General features: G+C 31.5%; 1 protein-coding gene across 1 annotated transcript; it reads right to left on the reverse strand.

Annotated features, from left to right (window-relative positions):
• Positions 1 to 252: 252 nt before the first annotated feature.
• Positions 253 to 20,250, reverse strand: LOC145332105 (MFS-type transporter SLC18B1-like). The gene is made up of 23 exons (XM_080177034.1): positions 20,143 to 20,250; positions 19,135 to 19,191; positions 18,599 to 18,715; positions 17,764 to 17,851; positions 17,300 to 17,447; positions 16,254 to 16,365; positions 15,416 to 15,549; positions 14,860 to 14,958; positions 13,669 to 13,750; positions 12,717 to 12,801; positions 12,144 to 12,263; positions 11,711 to 11,806; positions 11,194 to 11,301; positions 10,825 to 10,932; positions 10,189 to 10,257; positions 9,278 to 9,347; positions 8,139 to 8,230; positions 7,831 to 7,886; positions 7,135 to 7,204; positions 6,573 to 6,646; positions 5,994 to 6,045; positions 4,900 to 4,984; positions 253 to 1,406 (listed from the first exon to the last, which is right to left on the reverse strand). Exons 1-23 carry the CDS (start codon positions 20,217 to 20,219, stop codon positions 1,327 to 1,329), a joined length of 2,079 nt encoding a protein of 692 aa, XP_080033160.1. The 5' UTR covers positions 20,220 to 20,250; the 3' UTR covers positions 253 to 1,326.
• Positions 20,251 to 21,486: the final 1,236 nt, after the last annotated feature.

Raw genomic sequence — 21,486 nt, forward strand, 5'->3', positions numbered from 1 at the left:
GAACAAGGACAAAAAATATATCTAAAGAAATATGGACATACAATAAAGCACTAATGAAACTTTATTGGAAAAATACTTGAAGATTTGAGTCAACGCGAAAAGATTACAATTTACCACACTTATAAAAAAAGTTCAGCTCAGGAGGGTTTTAGGATAAAATGATTTAAACCCAAATTAATGATCAGAAAAAAAATAATCAAATCAATTTATTTACCTTTTCAATAAATCAGCTGAAAAAAATATTAAAAAATTCATATTACAATTTTGTATTTGACTAAGTAAATACATACATAGATAAATAAATAAATAAATAATAATTAAATATAAATATTATGCCATACAGTAAAAATAAAATCAGTCTCTTTACAATAATACTTGTACTAAAATTAAGTTTATCACATATTTAAAAAGTAAATTTCTATTTACTATTACAATATCACAATTATGCTAAGAAAATAAAGATTCAAAAAGGCTATTATAATTAAATGTTAATTAAATTCAATGGAAAAAATTAATGAAAAAATAAAAATTCATTAAAAGTTAAGAAAATGTTAAATAGTCTTAATTTATCAAAAGCCACGAAATTGCTACGCTATCTAAATTCAAAGCATCCCACAAGTTGAATGAAATCAATCATTTCATATTTGAAAATCCAATGAGAAAGTAGGTGAATTTAACGCTTTTAACTTGATTGATTACAGTTTGATTGTTGTGAGATAAATTGCCAAAAATAGTTAAATTGTTTTCATACAATTAAAAAAGCATTTACTTCAAATGACATTATCATAAAATTGAAAAATCTACATTAGTTTTATTAATTTAAAAAAAACTCTAATCTAATCTGTATATAAACTTTTAAAGTTTCTTGAAGTTACATTAAAGAAAAAATACAATATTTGTTAAATTAATTAAAATAGATAAAATTACTAAAAACCTTAAAATACATATTTACAAAATTTATGCAAGGTTCGGAGATTTTCTTATTTCCATGGACATATTATTCAAGATCCAAACCTTGAACAGGAACTAGTACCAGACGTGGTCCTTGGTCATTCATGAGATCCCAGTAACTTCATGTAACAGTTGTATAACAGATATTTCATGTTATTATTTGTACAGAAAGAAAAGGTTCTTTTATTGCATGACCTTGACAGATTGACAGAACAGGTTTACTGTACATATGTACAGTAACATACAATTGTACAGCTAATACACTTTGTACGGTTTACACACATTTGTATAATAGCTTTTAAATTTGTATTGTAACATTTGTACAGATTTGTACATAATGTACTGCAAATATTGTACTGTTGTGATGTTGTTCTGTTACCGAATAGACCTGGACCGGTTTCTTGGATTGCTGTCGATCAACATCTTTGGTGGCATGGAGTTAGCAATTCTCATGCCTGAAAACATTTAAATATGAAATAAGTTCATCCCAATATCAAAATGAAGTTGTTTTTCATGTAATACAACTTTAAATAATATTTTACAAGATGAAGATAGCAGAATTTATAAAGTTTATCTTGCACAATCCTTTCCCTGCATTAAAGTAAGATAAGGGGGGGGGGAAGTTTGTACACTTATAGGAAATGAAATTCAGTATCAAATTTTGGGAGGGACGTGTGGGCTTGTGTTTATAGTTATCAACCTAATTCTTTTTGTAAAAGCTCTTATATGACTGGATGTACACGGAAAACTTATAAAAATGAATTTCGGGACTTTCCTTCTAGGGGCTAGTGGAGCAAAAGACCCCCCAAAACACTAAAAATATGAGTTCTGAGCTTATTTTTAGAGATATCAACCTGATTTTTTTAATGAAAACTTTTTAAAAATAACTGAACTTAGTAGCCATTACACATTTCATTTTGGGACTTTCCTTCTATGGGCTTGTGGAGCAAGAGACCCCCCAAAACTAAGAATAGGAGTTCTGAGTTTATTTTTGAAGATATCAACCTGATTTTTTAAAAAGAAAACTTTATTAAAATAACTGAACAAAGTAACCATTACACATTTCATTTTGGGACTTTCCTTCTAGGGGCTTGTGGAGCAAGAGACCCCCCAAAACTAAGAATAGGAGTTCTGAGCTTATTTTTGAATATATCAACCTGATTTTTTAAAAGTAAACTTTATTAAAATAACTGAACTAAGTAACCATTACACATTTTATTTTGGGACTTTCCTTCTAGGGTCTTGTGGAGCAAGAGACCCCCCAAAACTAAGAACAGGAATTCTGAGCTTATTTTTGAAGATATCAACCTGATTTTTTTTAAAGAAATCTTTTGTAAAACAACTGAACTAAGTAACCATTACACATTTCATTTTGGGACTTTCCTTCTAGGGGCTTGTGGAGCAAGAGACCCCTCAAAACTAAAAATAAAATTTCTTAGCTTATTTTTGAAGACATCAACCTGAATTTTAAAGAAATCTTTTTAAAAATAACTGATCTAAGTAACCATTACACATTTAATTTTGTAACTTTCCTTCTAGGGGCTTGTGGAATAAAAGACCCCACAAAACTATAAAAAGGAGTTTTGAGCTTATTTTTAAAGATATCAACCTGATTTTTTCAAAGAACTTTTTAAAAATAAACGAACTAAGTAACCTTTACAGATTTATTTTTGGGACTTTCTTTCTAGGGGCTAGTGGGGCAAAAGACCCCCTAAACACTAAAAATATTAGTTCTGACCTTATTTTAAAAGATATCTATCATCCTGATTTTATGAGGAAAACTTTTTTCACATAACTAAACTACGTAGCCACAACAGATTTTTTTAAAAATCAGGTTGATATCTTTAAAAATAAGCTCTTAAAAATATTTTAAGTGTTTAGGGAGGTCTTTTGCTCCACAAGCCGCTAAGAGGAAAGTCCCAAAATGAAATGTGTAATAGTTACTTAGTACAGTTATGTTAAAAAAGTTTTCTTTAAAAAAAATCAGGTTTCATTTTGGGTCTTTCCTTCTGGGGGCTGGTTGGGCAAAAGACCTCCAAAACGCTGAAAATATGAGTTCTGAGCTTATTTTTAAAGATATCAATACCTAATGTGTAATGGTTACTTAGTTCAGTTATTTTAAAAAGTTTTTTTTTAAAATCAGGTTGATATCTTTAAAAATAAGCTCAGAAATAATATTTTTAGTTTTGGGGGTTATTTGCTCCACAAGCCCCTAGAAGGAAAGTTACAAAATGAAATGTGTAATGGTTACTTAGTTTGGTTATGTCAAAAAAGTTTTCTTAAAAAAATCAGGCTGATATTTTAAAAATAAGCTCATAACTTCTTTTTTTAGTTTTTGGGGGTCTTTTGCTCCACAAGCCGCTAGAAGGAAAGTCCCAAAATTAAATATGTAATGGTTACTTATATCAGTTATTTTAATAAAGTTTTCTTTAAAGAATCTAGTTGATATCTTAATAAATAAGCTCAGAACAAATATTTTTAGTTTTGGGGGTCTTTTGCTCCACAAGCCCCTAAAAGTAAAGCTCAAAAATAAAATGTGTAATGGTTACTTGTTCAATTGTGTTAAAAAAGTTTTATTTGAAAAAAATCAGGTTAATATCTTTAAAAATAAGCTCAGAACTCATATCTTTAGTGTTTTGGGGGGTCTTTTGCTCCACAAGCCCCTAAAAGGTAAGTTCCAAAATGAAATGTGTTATGGTCACTTAGATCAGTTATTTTAATAAAGTTTTCTATAAAAAATTAGGTTGATATCTTTAAAAATAAGCTCAGAACTCCTATTCTTAGTTTTGAGGGTCTTTTGCTCCACAAGCCCCTAGAAGGAAAGTCCCAAAATAAAAATGTGTAATGATTACTTAGTTCAGTTATTTTTAAAAAGTTTTCTTTAAAAAAAATCAGGTTGATATCTTAAAAAACAAGCTCAGAACTCGTATTTTTAGTTTTGAGGGGTCTCTTGCTCCACAAGCCCTTAGAAGGAAAGTCCCAAAATGAAATGTGTAATGGTTACTTAGTTCAGTTGTTTTAAAAAAGATTTCTTTTAAAAAAATCAGGTTGTTTTCTTCAAAAATAAGCTCAGAATTCCTGTTCTTAGTTTTGGGGGGTCTCTTGCTCCACAAGACCGTAGAAGGAAATTCCCAAAATGAAATGTGTAATGGTTACTTTATTCAGTTATTTTAATAAAGTTTTCTTTTAAAAAAATCAGGTTGATATCTTCAAAAATAAGCTCAGAACTCCTATTCTTAGTTTTGGGGGGTCTCTTGCTCCACAAGCCCCTAAAAGGAAAGTCCCAAAATGAAATGTGTAATGGTTACTAAGTTCAGTTATTTTTAAAATGTTTTCATTAAAAAAATCAGGTTGATATCTCTAAAAATAAGCTCAGAACTCATATTTTTAGTGTTTTGGGGGGTCTTTTGCTCCACTATCCCCTAGAAGGAAAGTCCCGAAATTCAATTTTAAAAGTTTTCCGTGTACATCCAGTCATATAAGAGCTTTTACAAAAAGAATTAGGTTGATAACTATAAACACAAGCCCACACGTCCCTCCCAAAATTTGATACTGAATTTCATTTCCTATAAGTGTACAAACTTCCCCCCCCCCTTAATTTTTAATTAAAAAGATTATTTCTATAAAAGTAACGATAATAGCCATAAACATGAACTATGAGTAAAAATATAGGAGCTATACTTCAAAATTATCCTTATATAAAAGTAACAGGATGCATGTCTATGAGAAATATTAATTTCCACTGAAAAGAAAGGTTACCCTCTGAGAGGTCCTGGAGAGGCCAAAACTATTTTGGGAAACCCCTCCACAAGAGAAATAACCCCTATAAAAATACCTATATATTTTTTGCTTTAAAACTAAAATTGACAAAGAACAGTTATTCCAGGGATATGGGAATAGAATATAAGAAGTCCTACCCAAAATCTATTCCTATATGCCTGCAATCACCTGAGCTGTAACTATGGGGAAGGCCAATGTAAATAGATCTTGTCATCAGGGACTCGGAGGGACTGTAACTTTCTGTAAACACAACCTGAAATAAATGATAATAACCATAAGTAGCAAAAAAAAGAAAATGTAGTTAGATCAAGTAATTTTAACCAAATAGACATACCTAAGAAAGGGGATTTTACTTCATCAAATTGAATGTTTAAAGGGGGGGGGGGGGGTTTAATGCAACCATCTCGTAATCAGTGAGCAAATGGCACTTAAAATTCAAATTTTGATCTGGAATTTTGCATGAGTAATCCTTAGTAGGTCTATTTTCCCTAAATTGAACAAAAAAGTTGGAAAAGTAACAGCTAACGGCTGGCGGCTCAGCAGTTTAGCCATTTTTAAAACTATTTTCAAGGGAAAACATCACAAAACCTATCTCCACATAATACTCTATGCTGCTCCAAAACGTTTTCAAACGGTTCTAGCCGCTAGTTGCTGGTACTAGAAATCTAAAAAAAAATTTTTTTTATCATTTCACATGATTTAAAGCAAAAATATGTTTCAAAATGTTGATTCCTACATAATTTATGGCAGATTTGCCCTAAAAATAGCCAAAAAACGGCTAAACGGCTGAGCCGTTAGCCGTTACTTTTTCAACTTTTTGTTCGATTTAGGGAAAATAGACCTACCAAGGATTACTCATGCAAAATTTCAGATCGAAATTCGAATTGTAAGAGCCATTTGCTCACTGATTACGAGATGGTTGCATTAACCCCCCCCCCCCCCCCACCTTTTATTACATAAATCCAAACTTGTCATGCAATATCATTACTAACGAATACGCAACTAGCATCTAAAGGCTCTGTTTTCAAAGTGATAAGGGGACAAAAAAATGGGATCTATATGAAGCTAGCCTAAAAAGGAGATCTCAATCAGTTCAAAATTTAGACAAAGAAAAAACATACAACTTTTAAAATAGATAAAATAGAATTACTTTGGTAACACAAAAGTTATAATCTTTGCCCGAGGCGACCCATAAAACCACTAATTGTCTTAGCCGCACTCTGCAATGTCAGATCTTTGCTGGTAATAAGAAAGAAGTTTACCTTGTCATCTCTGCCACGACCATTACCATCCACTACAGTTACATCGTCCCATCTAAACAAGATACTTAAAAGAAACTTCATTCTTTAATTAAAGAACTAGAAGACCTACGTCCCTAAAGGCCTCTAGAGTCAGCTGAAGGAACGGGATACGAGTAAGTCAACCTTCCTCTTTCAAATTGTTTGAAAATGAAAGTTTTTCCACATTCAGTTTCTAAAGGACGGACAGACACTTAGGATTATTAAATTTATTTGCTCTAAAGCATTTTGTGACAAATGCAGGTAGACTTACGAAAAAATTGAACAAATTTTATTTCAGAGAAATATCCATTCCTAAACATTTCAATTATAAAATAATGAATAAAAAATATACGTGGATATATTTACTAGGGAAAATTTGTCAATTTATGTTGCTAAAATAAACCTCATATATTGGAAAATAAACTCCCAAAGTAAAAGGGAAGAGGTGGGGTACAGGGAGTGAGTGGAAGGTATAGCTATTTTAACCAGCTGCGAGTATTACTTTATTAGAGTACATCAAAATCTTGTGGAACATCGAAGTGATAATATATCTATTCATACCTGGCATATTCTCTTTTCTGGAGGTGACACTCACACATGATAAGATACAGGAAAGTTACAACTGAGCAAGTCAACTAAAATAAAATAGGTGCTTTTAATCAAATATTCAAAAGGACCAACAACCCATCCAATCCAATAGCGTGCTTAGTGATTTACTACAATGAGGTGTGAAACCATGAGGGGGTAAAAAAGATAATGCATGTTTTCCAAATAAACTTTTAAGAGGGTCTTGAAAAATGGCTAAAGTATTCCTTTGTGAAACGAAAAAAACTACAGCAATATTCTGATATTAATTTCTATGTTTTTAAATTAAGATTTCGTGATTTTCTATATACGGTGAAACAAAAAAAATATATATGTTAGGTTAAGTAAAGAGTTAGGTTAGAAAAAGCCCTGAAAGGATAGTACTCAGTGGGTAAGGGGAAAAAATATGATTTTTCAAGAAATATTACGGGGGAGGGGGTGGAGTCAATGATAAAGAAACAAGTTTGAGTGTAAGTACAAAAGACAGAGGTAAAAAGTAAAAACAACTTATTTGCTTAGTTTAAATAAATTGAATTACCTGTAAAATACAGAACAAAAATGATACAACAGCAAAGCCAAATTGATCAACCAAATAACCAGATCCAGCTCTATAAGATTTTATTTTTTAATATATTACAGCTATATTAGTTATTTCTCGCATCTTATTATAAACGTCTTTCCGCGGATATAGTAAGTACAAATATAAGATTAAAACTAGTTTTTTAGCCCCGTGGTTTTAATCTTATGATTGTACATTTCTATATTCGTAGAAAGCTGGATATAATACGATGCTAGACATAGTTTTTCGTATGGATGAGAACCGGTTCCTATCCACCGGATTCGAATGAATACGAGAAAATAAATTATAATATTATTTCAACCTACTTTTCTATAAAATTCAAAATATTGTATTAGTTTGTGCATTGAATAAAACTTAAGTATTGAATATTTAAAGTACAGGTAGAATTCATTCATTGCAATTGTTAATTTTTGTCAGTTTAAACCCTTCAGAGTTTATTTCCTCATTAATTAAAACTGTCAAAGATATTAAGAATTAATATGTAAACAAATTACAATTTCTGTAAATAAAACTTATAGTGGAAAAGTTAGAACGCAAGTTTATACAACTTAATGATTTATTAAGTTTCAAGAGTTAATAGGCCAACGAAGGCATCAATATAATTTACATTCCAATGCCACCTCCCTCCCTTCCTACTAACTGTCAAATTGATACCTGGAGATGAATCTTCCCATACCAGAAAGACTTGACCACAAACCGGCAACTAATCCCTAAAAGGATATATTCGCAATATTAATTCAATGCTTTCAATATTCATTTCATAGAGATCCTTTAACAAGGTTGAAAAATTACAAATGTACAACAGTCACAACTGTTTCTTTAATCGTTATGAGCAGAGTAAAAATTAAAAGGAAGTAGATTGTTATTGGTAAAGTAAAATTTGGACTAAGCACGAACTAGATCTATCATTTCTTAAAATAATAATATTTCTTTACTACAATTGTTTATTGCAAAATAATAACCTGTGTTGAAGGATCATCCGGAAATCCAGCTCCAACAGCCTCATGGAGGGCATCAATGACACCGGCTATCTGTTGACCACCCACTCCCATACCTGAAAGTTTTTTAAGATTTAGTTATTTAATATCATGTAAAGTAGAAGGTTTATTTGTGTGTAAAGATTTCTGAAACTACTGAACCGATTATGTTCTCCAATTACGGTTTTAGGCTACTTTTAGATTCATGTATTGAGATAATTCGAGGCTCTGTTTCTGCCCATCCCACCCCTTGAAATATGGAGCCTCTAGATGCTAGTGGAGCAGCAATTAGTTTTTTCTATAGACTATGAAAATCCTAGTGAAAAGGTTTTAATCATGTTTTTAATGAAAATCATATAAACACTTTCAAAGAGTTATTAGTTGTATGGCCCCATGTACTTTTATGGGGGGGGGGGGGGAGGTGAGAGATTATCAAAATTATCCGAAAACTCGATAATAGAGTTTAGACATAAAATAGCCTTAAACCATCTTGTGACACAAGTGAAACGGTTTTACTAAAATAGAGAACTAAATTGGAGACATCTTGGAATATATGTATACTAGCGGCTTCGCCCCTAGCTTCTAGGGACTTTGCCCCAAGAGATGATAAAAAAAATTGGGCGAAATGCGTAAAAGGACCAAGAAAATCCTCTAAAAAAGGACAAAGGAAATCCCCTACAAAAAAAAAATAATTGGGGGGGCGATTTTTTGTTTTTGGGGGGTTGGGGGTGTCCCACCCCCCCCCCCCAAGAAAATAGCCTAAAACCACCACAGGACCAGTAGGTATATTCCCTGAAGAGTAGAATCCGATCGGTTCAGTGGTTACCGAGATCTTAAGGGACGGACAGACAGACAGACAAACGGACAGACATCGTTCTACTTTGTATTATAGATAAACCTTTCTATTTAATAAAGAACGAGGGTAGAGATGGGCAATAATAACTTAAATTTCTAGCATCTGTGAGAGGCTCCAACCCTTTCGAACCCTATACCTAAAGCGCTATTATAACCCTAACCAAACTTAAAATAAACATCAAAAATATGTTCCAAATATAAGTCTGTCGTACAGATACCAAGAGCAACCACTGATATCTTGAGATATGCATATTAAAATAAAAACTAACCATTGATACAAAGTGCCAGAACAAGGACATACATATTCAAATCAACATAGATTCCAACCACTTCATATGCCTAAAAAATAGATAATTTTAAATAAATTTAAGTATCAAGATATGAATCATAACATCTAAAACAATAATTTTTTTATAGATGCAACGCTATTCTAGTGTCAATCTGAATGTCCTTAAATATAAAAAAAAATATTTCTCGGCTTCTATAAAAGATAATTTTGCGAAGATTCCCTATAACAAGTTTTAGCATAACTTCTTGGTTTATTTGTCTATTTTACCCAAAATAAGATAGTTTCCTTATTTATTAATTTAATCCCTTTCTCTCCCCTTCCCTTTTTATGACCTCTGAATATATGCTCTGTATCTCAATCCACAGTTTGTCTATCCATAATTGTTTTTTTTTACTTCGCTACTTAAGGATGTTGACCTTGTTTCTATCTTTAATACATATGCTAAAAAATACAAAGGGGGGGGGGGGGGGCGAAAGTGACACTTTTTGAAACCAAAACTTAAAGTCAAAGGAACTCAACTAAAAAAAGTGTTACAGGTCTGACATTTTGCATGGCAGTTGCTTTATAGGGGTACAATATGGAACTGTGAATAAACGGCGGCGCAACCGCCGAAAACCGCCGAGAAAAGGCAACAAAAATTACGGCGGGAAACGGCGGTTTTCGGCGGTTGCGCCGCCGTTTCTTCACAGTTCCATTTTGTACCCCTATAAAGCAACTGCCATGCAAAATCTCAGACCTGTAACCCTTTTTTTAGTTCAGTTCCTTTGTTGACTCTTAGTTTTGGTTTCAAAAAGTGTCACTTTCGCCCCCCCTCCCCCCTTTGTATTGGCTTTAAAACAAACTGACAAACTTGGAGTAACATGCCATAAATTATAATCTAACAATGTTTACCTTCATTAAGAAGAATGAACTAGCTACCAGTAGGGAGCTTATGACCAAGTAGGGCTTCACTGATCTTTTCTGAAAGTATTATTAATGTAGCGAGATAATTAGCCACCACATATTTCATTTTAGGGACTTGTAAGCTCAAAACTTGTAATTTTTTTTTTTTTGGGGGGGGGGATTGTTTTACCCCAATAGCCCCTAGAAGGATAGCGTGTAAATTAAATATGTTGCTACTACTTATTTCAGTTATGTGAAAATAGTTTTCAATAAAAAAAAATCAGCTAGATATCTTTAAAAATAAGTTAAGAACTTAAATATAAAACAAGCCCATACGCCCAGGGCAAATTTTATAGAAAAATTTAATTTCCTTTAAGTGTACAACCCCCCATCCCCCTCTATTAACAAAAAAAGCAGGGTAAGGCAGATTTAAAGACTGAAAATGGTCTTAGGTCATTTTTTACAAACTCGATCAATAAGTAAATAAATAATATAATTTTTCTTTAACTTTGCAGCCTTCTTGAAAAAAAAAATAATTTCTTTTTTAACTTCAACTTATTTTATTATAAAGATTAGTTCAAGGAATAAGATAAGTCTTCATTTTAACTACATTGAAGAATTTTCATAATAAAATATAATACTTACCCTATCACACAACCATCCCCAAACAGGACTGGCCAAGCTGTTAGCTCCATCTCTCAAACCATACAACAGACCAACGTTGGATGCACTTAGACTAAAGTTTCTGATAACCTAATATATATGTAACTGGATGGTTAAAATTAAAGTTAAGATTTGAGTGAATTGACAATGAAAATATTTATATTTACATGAATATTGTCATGAAGAATTTTATGAAAATTACAAAACTAAAAATAATTTATATTATATTCAAATAATTTTATTATTTTTTTAAAGTTTTACTGAGTTTAATCTCCCCTCTGACCCCTTACAAATTTAACCCCCTGATTCTTTAGAACTGAAATATGAATATTGATGATACAAAGTGTTTACCTGAGGTTCCAAGTTGACCGATAAGAAACCATTACACATAGTTGCAACAATGAAAGCGATGAAGCTCAGCCATACTGATGGAATACTCAGAATCTTGCATACTGATGCCTATAAGAAAATGTTTATGAATAGGGCATCAAAAGATACCTTTAGTTTAATAATAAGGTAAACAAAAAAGGATGACATCATCCTGAAGTACAAAGACAAAAGAATATCATTCATGAAAAGACCAAAAGAAAAAAGTTAAGGGGCAGATGTTTGGTGATCATAATAAAAAAAATTAAGAAAAGTAAGATAACAAAGGAGAAAAATGAATTATCAAAAACTACACAAATAAATATCTTTTTAAATGACGAAATATATTAAAACAGATTTTTCTAATTTTTGAGTAGCTCTGCAAGTTACAATTTTTTTAATTTGAAAAAAACAGCAGCAAATTAAGTATTATATCCAAACAGATCAAAAAACGACCCTGCTACAAAAAAAATGATGCAAGCAAATCCCACAAAATTCCTACCTTGCCCTTTTTCTTTTTTGTATGCATCATGTGTTCTCTTTCACTTACAGGGTCCGGGTGTGGCATGGCACATGTGGAAATTATGGCAACAAAAATCTAAAATAAAATCATCAGCTTTATCAAAATAAATAGAATAAGTTGATACATTGGGTAAGATAAGCATAGTTATTAATACCAGCTGGGAGTATCACTTTATCACTACATGAAAATAAAAAAAATACTTTTCAGTTTCAATTTAGCAATAAACCATTTTTAGGCTATCAGGAACCTAAAATCGTACATTTGAATAAAAAATTTAAACTATGAATAAGTTTAAACAGACATACATACCAACTTAAAATATTTTAGAATTGATAAGACTCCAACCTTTCTCAAAAAAAAACACCACCTTTGTAAATATTTCATGGAACTAACAGGAAATATAAATTAATACCTGTAATGATCCCATTACCAGGAAAGGCAGGTAGAATCCATCAACCTCCAGAAGAACACCTCCAAGCCAGGGACCTCCAAGTTGGGCAACATTCATAGCTGTACGAGTCAGTGAGAAAATCTAAACAAAATAAATTGAATGCAATGGTTATTTTCTCGATAATCCAAAGCCCACAAAATATAATTTCTGGAAAACCCTAAACAGTAATGCTACTTTAAGGTTTAGATAAAAATTAAAGGGATATTAATAACTGGAGCAATATTAATTAAATAGTGGGTTAATATCCTTCCCCAAAATTAGACAAGACACAGGAGGTTGTACAATCAAATGGTTTGTCTGCTGTTTTTTTCTCCAAATGGCCCCAGGTGAGAAAAAAGCATACACTCAAAACGATGCCCGAATCATTGAGTCGGCCTTAACATTACAAGATAATTCAGATAATATGCATGGATCATGTATCATTTGGTGGCAACACTTTCAAATTAATAAGTAAAGGATGAGGGGGAGGGGGGGGGGGGGTTGGAGGAAGAATTGGTTAATCTAAGTCATATGTGAACCTTAAAAAATAATTACCTTTGCCATATCATTAGGAAATTCGCAGGCATTGTAGGTAAATGAAGAGGTTATCACAAAGGCATTACTGATGGCATGTACAACTCTTCAAACAAATACTATTTTAATACAAGGACCAAGATTAATTAGAATTTCAATAAACGAGACCAACAAAAGCTAATAAGTCAATGTCTTAAATATGGAAAGTTGATAGTTTGTGATTGCGAAGCTACTCTATAATTCACTTTGTCCGTCAGTCTATAACGATGTTGGGGGAAACGTGATTTCCTCGACTTCTATACAAGATAGACAGCTGAAATTTTTAGTGAAGATTCCTATGACGTATGCCCATCTATACATTGTTTCGTCCATCTGTCTGTTATTTGGGGTGCTAGATCGATTCCTAGATTTAAGTTTATGATTTTCTCATTTCATTTTTAAGATAGAGGTCTTAAATTTTCAGGGGTGAATCAATTTTAGATTTTACTTATTATTTTCACAAAGTTTTGATAATATTTGTCTATTTATTAAGGTGCTAGATCGATTCCTACATTTTTAGGTTTTCGTGATTTTCTCGCTAATTCAGGAATGACTGCTGAAATTATCAGGAATTGAATATGCTCATATTTTACATATTTCCATAAAGTTTCATTAAGATTTGTCTATTAATTGGAGTGCTAGATAGATTCCTAGACTTTTCGTGATTTTAAAGGTTGCTTGATTTTAAAGGTTTCCTGTTATACCTATTTGATCATGTTTAATGTATGAAACTGCTCTACAGTAAATTTTTTCCCAATATCCATTTATATTTTTTTAGCCTCGCTACTTATGGATGTTGTCATCCTTGTTTAAATAAAAAGGCGAAAATTTTACATATACACTATCAACATAATGAAGAAAATAAAAAATTTGAAAATTCCTACAGTATAAAAGTTCTTATACTGGCCATTAAATTTTTTTAATATTAAATTTCCTGATAGCGATAGCAACAGCTATAAAAGCAGGACCAGGTTGAATATACTCGAGTAAGCCAGATAGTATACAGCAAACACCACCTAGGTAATACAATTTTAGTTTATATCAAAAACACTAGGACATCATAAGAACTTCATCAGAACAAAAATGGCATAATACATAAGCAGTAAGAATTTCAATTTTTTACCACATAGTTTTTAAAATATCAAGACTTGAAAATCGTCTTTTTGTGATATATGCAATTTAAAAAAAGCTATTTAAGTCTTAATAAATATTAAGACTTAAAAGGGTATAAGGTATAAAGGGGTAGTTGCCCGAAAAACTACGTGGTAGAAAACTGAAATTCTTTCAAATATATGCCATATAAATGTAGTTTAACCTATTAATCAGGAAAAAATATGCGAAGTACTAAATTAAGTTCAAAACATTTCGTGCAACTGCCCCTTTTTACCTTACTAGCGGCTTCGCCACTAGCCTCTAGGGGCTTTGCCCCAAGAGGTAATTAAAAAAATAAGGTAGTACATGTGGTGAATCTTCATCTTCATCATATTATAATTATACATCAAAAAAAAAAATTTGGATCCTCATCTTCTTCAAACTGTATATCAATTATACATAAAAAAAAATTTGGATCCTCATCTTCTTCAAACTGTATATCAAAAAAAAAAGGGTTTTTTTTTTGTTTTTGGGGGGGTTCAGTGGTTACCGAGATCTTAAGGGACGGACGGACAGACGGACAGACATCGTTCTACTTTGTATTATAGATGACAATGAACAGCCATGAATAAACTTTATCTAGTTTACATATTAATAAAGAAATGATTATTAGAAGTTAATAACTCAACTTAAAAGTTTAATTCAAATGAGTTACTAGTGCATAATGTACTTCATAAAGGAAAAGGTAGGTTGCGGGTAAAATTCATAAAAAAGTGTGTGTTTTAAGGCTTAAAAATAGTAGTAAAACGATAATATTCACTAAATATGTGTAAATCTTATTAAAAAGAACTTTAGACAAAATTTTTTTTGGGTTAACAAATTTTTATCGTTCTACTACTGTTTTTAACTTAAAACACAACCTTTACGGATTTTACCCGCAACCTACCTTTCCCTTTAAAACTGATATGTCGGAAAGAAATCTGCAGAAAACTGGAATAAACCTTTATTTCTAAATCTGAGACATACAGCTTACCCATAATTAATCCTCCAATGTAAGCCAGTTTAACTCCAAAATTGTTGAGATTATTTCCAATGAAAGGTGTTACCAGGAATGCCACAAGACAGTTTGTACCTAGAATAAAAAAAAGCAAAGTTTAACACGTCTTAGGGTAAGAAAAACGAATATTTACAAATATGGAGTACAAATGCATTTAGTATTTAAAACAATTTTGATAAATAAAACAATGGACTACTACTTCCGAAAATGTAACATATCTTATTGAAGAGCAAATGCTGAGTGGTCCAATTAATCATACAAACTCTCTGTCTATCTTTAATAAGAACTGAGAAAATATTTTGCAGCAGTCTAAGTCTAGAGTGATCAAACTTTTCCTACAGACTATATAATAACACGTACAGCTTTACAGACAGACTGACAAAGAAAGATTAAATAATGAATGATCCTTTATATATAGGAAAAAAACCCTAAAATAAAGACATTGATAGCAGATTAAAAATCCATGCTACTTAAGTACTTACGGATAGTATAAGACATGTTGAAGTATCGAATAGCTTCGCTACTAAATTACCTATAATAAGACCATAGCCAGTAGCGGACACTCCCTTGCTTTCAGCAACAGCTGGGAAAAATGGCGGGAAAAGACAAACAGTCAGGCTTGAGGCACACGTAGACATCATAACCAAACAGAAGATTTTCAACTGCCTAAAATTAAAAATTAGGTTCATAGTTTATCGAGTAGTGCATATTTGCTAGAAACTTAAATTGTGTAAAATATTAATAATAATTTTATATTCCGTATACTCATTCTATTCCAAGTAAGGCATTCGATAAAGAAAATTAAGAAATAGATATTTAAAATGGTGAGTGCCAAGGTAAATTAATTCAAAATAAACCTTACAATTTATTAGAGACCTATTTGAAGAAGGACTATTTTACAGTCAAGCATACCCGTGGTTTCCCCGAAGTGTCAAGCAAGGTTAGGACACAGTAGTTAAAGCCACAGGAAGGTCAGAAAATAAAATGTCAAGAAAGTCTCAACAGACGCACGAACAAAACAGAAAATAATACAAAAAAAGAAAAACGTTCAAATAATAACCATTTTCTTATATGAATAATAGTTATTTCTCGCAACGTATTATAAACGGCTTTCCGCGGATATAGAATGTACAATTATGAGATTAAAACTAGTTTTTTTTTAGCCCAGAGGTGCCGAAGGCACCGGCTAAAAAAACTGGTTTTAATCTCATAATTGTACATTTTTATATTCGTAGAAAGCTGGATATAATACGATGCTAGACATAGTTTTTTCGTATGGATGAAAATTGGTTCCTATCCACCGGACTCGAATGAATACGAGAAAAAAGGTTCTATGCTCGCTAGGCAATTTAAGAGAAAGCCAAACATACCTCCTCGTTAGCGAGCTAGTGAAGCTAGTATTTGTAGAATTACTGTTAGTAGAATTATTTGAACTTATTTCATCACTGGTAGCAGTACTTTCTTCTGTATTACTCTCTTCACCTACAAAATAAGGGTTTTTTTTTTTAATGCAACCATCTTGTAATCAGTGAGCAAATGGCACTTACAATTCGAATTTCGATCTGAACTTTTGCATGAGTAATCTTTGGTAGGTCTATTTTCCCTAAATCGAACAAAAAGTTGAAAAAGGAACGGCTAACGGCTGGCGGCTCAGCCAAAATGCCATTTTTTGGATATCTATATTACAAATTAGTCACGAAACCTATCTCCACATAATACTCTTTTCCACTCCAAAACGCTATCAAACGGTTCTAGACGGTAGCTGTTGGTACTAAAAGTTTTTAAAATTGTTATTGCTATCATTAACATGAATTGAACCAAAAATATGTTTTAAAAAGTTGATTCCTACGTAATTAATGATGAATTTACCCTGAAATTAGACAAAAAAACGGCTAAACGGCTGAGCCGCCAGCCGTTACTTTTCCAACTTTTTGTTCGATTTAGGGAAAATAGACCTACCAAGGATTACTCATGCGAAAGTTCAGATCGAAATTCGAAATCTAAGTGCCATTTGCTCACTGATTACGAGATGGTTGCATCAACCCCCCCCCCCCTCTTATTAAAATGAAATCACATTCCTTTTATCAATCTAAGGGAGCCTTCATGGATGGTGCAATGAAGGATAAACTAGTGTAAATTATAATGCGCTCCAATTGAACTTAATATATCAAAACTATTAGTGGGAAGTTTGAACTTTTTCTTTGTACATTACAACTCATCTATATATCTATCATACCCACAAAGTTCAAGCTAACAAATGGCAGCCTGATTCAACTTTATATGCTTTCATCTTAAAATCTTAAAAGTTTGTTTTATAATGTAAAGAAATAATCGTGAACAAGACAAAAAATGGATTGATAGAATAAGCTACTAAAATTGATAACTTTTTGACAAAACCCAAACCCTGCGGGTGTACCTGAAGAGCCAACTCTGTTGTAAGTACAGCTACAGAACTTGTGATGATGGTCGCACGATTTTTCCGTGGATTTGTACTTCTTGATAATGGGGCGGCGGCCATTGCACTTGCTGTTACGACGTGGCAGCAGGCTTGAATACTCCGTTGGCTAAATAAAAAAAAATTATTTTTAACAACTGAAAATAAAAATAAGACCTAAAAAGACAATAAAACGAGTTAGCCAAAAAATATACTGCAATCTCCCTTAAACCGTTTGTTGGCATATTTTAGATGCTTTATTATTAAGTAATTTTTCTTATATTTTTGTTTAATTTTACATCAGATTATGTTATATTGCGTACAAGGTTTCCCAATGAGGGTTAAGATACAAACTACCTGCCTTCTTCCCATTTATTTTTTAAAAGGGGGGATGGGGGGGTTTACTGTGCAAACTCCGCACTTTAGGGGAAAGCTCCGAAATTTACCTTCTCTATAGGCCGAGGCCCAGGTGGGTCATCATTTTCAGCCACTTCAATGATTGTTGCTTGGGTCGAGGGTGGTAGGGTTACACTCCTAAAATAATTAGGAATTTGTGTAAACAGATTTCTATTTATAAAGTTGAAGAAGCTTTCCAACTTCTATACTAGAAATAATTATTTCTAAATATAAAGTTTGGAAGACAAATAAATTAAACGAAAATTAGTATTAAAGATATTTGAATAACAAAAAGGTTAAAATACTTTCATCTACATAAACATAAAACCTCAGACTTCTGACTAGAAGACATCCAGTTATGCTTAGAAAGACTCCAAAGGGGTAGTTTCGAGAAATGCATTTGAACTTAATTTAGTGAACCGCATATTTTTTGCTAGTTAATGGGTTAAACTATATTTATATGGCATATATTTAAAATTTCAATTTTCTATCACGTAGTTTTGAAAATATCAAGACTTGAAAATTGTCTTTTTGTGATATATGCAATTTAAAAAGACGAATTTAAAGTCTTGATATTTTAAAAACTACATGGTAGAAAAATTAAGTTTTTCTAATATAAGCCCTATAAATGTAGTTTAACGAATTAACTAGGAAAAGATATTCGGTTCACTAAGTTTAAATGCCTTTCGTAAAACCACCCCTTTATACAATCAGCCAAATAATTGTAAATCCAATGAAAATGTAGTAACCCGATATCTAAACCTCATAAATTAACGTAGTGACTTATTTTAACAAAGGACATTACTTTATGTTTAAGTTGGATAGGATAGTTCTAACAGTTTTGGATATTGGTAGGAATATTAGTTTAGAGTACTTTGCACTTACTTTGGCATTTTGTCAGCTGGATGCAGAGACTTCTTGTATTTTGTAGAAACTGTTTTTGCTTGACCAAGTAGTGACGGCTTTTTGTGTTCAGCTCCTCCACCCTCAACTAGGCTGTACCTGTAACAGATATGTTTAGGCAAGATTGCCAATATTTATGAGAATAGGTAGCTTATGATCCTATAGATACATGTACGAAAATTGAGATCCTATAAAAGAGAAGCACCTTTTCAAAAAGATAGGTTTACTATCAACAAACTTTCAAAACATATGAATTTTAAGAAGATAAGAACCCCTAAATTCCAACTGAGGGAAGCTAGTCCTTACACAAAAAGGATAAAACCAGTCTATTGAAACTTTTCTTGCTTTAGCCAATTTGAATCCCATGGGCACAATTAAAGTTAAATATAATTAAAAATTAGATAATATTTATTGATTCTAAAAAATTGAAGAAAAAATATGTAGGCTATTATTACCATAAAATAATACAATTAAAACAAAAAAGAAATGAATGTACTCTGAACTATGACAATACTTGCCTGTAAACAGTAGATGCCCTGACGGAAGACCCTGCCAGGATGTCAAGTTCATAAAATCTGAATTAAAAAATGATTTATATAGCCAACAATGTAGATAACTTGGCTAGAATCTCTAATCAAATAACCTTACTTCATTAAAGACCTCCTTAAACTATCCATGAAATCGAAAAGTCAATCCGTTCAATGTTTGATCTCCGGACGGTTCCAGGCTAGTATATTTTTAATTAACTCAAAATTTAAGGCTTTTTTTCTATGCTCTCCCTATCCTACAATAAAAAGATCACTGGACCTATGAATAGCTTCACAATAAAAGAGAACCATAAAATTCAACGGTTTGAAAGATCCTTCGCAACTCGCACACATTCTTGTTAAAATTAGTAGAAGGATAAAAAAGAATAGAACTAAACTTTAAATTTATAATAACAAGGATGACGACATCCACAAGAAGCGAACACAAAAATATCATTGAATGGACAAACAGACTAAAGCCCAGTTCACAAAAGACAAAGGTTGACCTCTGGAAATTTTAGGTCGACCTATAGAAGCTTTAGGTTGACAGATTTTAAAAAGGTATTTGTGGGTTGTACTTGTTTAAGTTGACCAACAGAAAAAATCGGTCGACCTCTAAAAGTTATTTATGAACTGGGCATATGTGAGAAACAGAGCTTATGTTTTGAAAAAAAAAAAGAGAAATAATATGCTAAAACTCATTAAAAAAAATCTTAAAGCCTATTATAAAGGAGGTATTTAAAGTATGAACAACAGACTGAATAGAAAATGGATAAAATAGATGCGCACAAATAATAGAAATCCACAGTTAGTATAATTTATCCATTTTCAATAGCAGCCGGACTAACGGTAGACAAAGTTAAATATATAATAACCTCACTGCAAAAAAAACAATTATCAAACATGTAAAATAAAAATAATTTAAGGTTATTATTACATTAACTGTTAATTCGAAATCTAACTTATAACTAAACACAAATATTGATAAAAAATAGTCACCGTGTAAAACTGTAGCGATGTGTACGAGCCGACGTACCAAACTGCTGTACAAAATATCTAACATTTCTGGTTTCCATTCACTTTTCTTCGGTAGGATGCATTGATATTTTAAAATAAAAAATATCCAATATTATTATCTTTTATTCTTAGAATTTGAAAGATTTTGTTAATTTTTATCATGACTTAAATACACTTATTCTATTTAACAATATAGATAATACGATAAACCTATAATATAAAAATGCAGTTTATATTTTTTTTACTTTTTTATTATTTATTGATTGAAAGATTTGATAAATATTTTAATTTAAATTATTTGCATTATAATTTAAATATTACTTTTTTTTAAATTGAAGGTCAACCAAAAAAAGATTGACGCAGCCTAATACTATTTTTTGTTATTATTTACATTTTACCCTTTTGTGACAAATTCTTTATTTAAAAAAAAGTAAATTACTTATACTATTTAATATGATTTTTAAGATCTTCTGTTTTTTTAATTTAAGCATTAGGATGGTTTTGGGCTATTTTTTTTTTAACCTTGCATTGCTAATGTATTAATGGCTATTCTCAAAACAAATAGTTAAAGAAGACTGACACTTTTGTATATAACAAGGATGACAACATCCTTTTAAGCGATGCTCATCAGAAGTTCAGAAAACTCTGTTAAACATACAAATATATACAAACATAGAGTATAAACGCAATTAATAGTCAAGACTATTTATTCTAAAGAACACTATGGAAGGAAGAGTTTCCTTTCACTTTTAAAAGTTCTGACATTACCCCCCTCCCCCACAAAAAAAGACAAATTAAAGAGGTCGAAATTGAAAATTGAAATTTTATACCCCCACTATAAAAAAAGCTTGGACATCTATTGTCTGTCTTTATGTTTTTTTTTTCATAATAATTATCCCTAGATATTTTCTTAAAATAATGATGTAAAATTAAAACGGGCCGTAAAAATACACAATCTACAGATAGATAGATAGACAGAAAGATAGATACATAGAAAGATAGATACATAGTTTGATAGATAGATAGAATGTCAACACATTCTACAGTCAAGGGAAACTTTTGTTCGCTGAATAACAAATAAATATTCAAATAAATCTTTACATACTAACTAAATTTGAAAACACATGGCCGTTTCATAGATCTTAAACAACTGATACAGACAGAAAATTTTTATAAAAAATTTACCTAACCCTCCATTTTGAATATTATAATTAACTTAAATCCATTTTTGTGGCAACCGAAATCCCCCACCATATTTTCATTTTACAAAACTTATTTCTAGCCCCCCGACGCTCTAACCTTGCGAGTTTTTATCCATACAGGGCT

The sequence above is a fragment of the Acartia tonsa genome, chromosome 11 (assembly GCF_053477335.1).
Source record: "Acartia tonsa isolate MP-2025a chromosome 11, ASM5347733v1, whole genome shotgun sequence".
In the NCBI taxonomy this organism is placed as follows: domain Eukaryota; kingdom Metazoa; phylum Arthropoda; class Copepoda; order Calanoida; family Acartiidae; genus Acartia; species Acartia tonsa.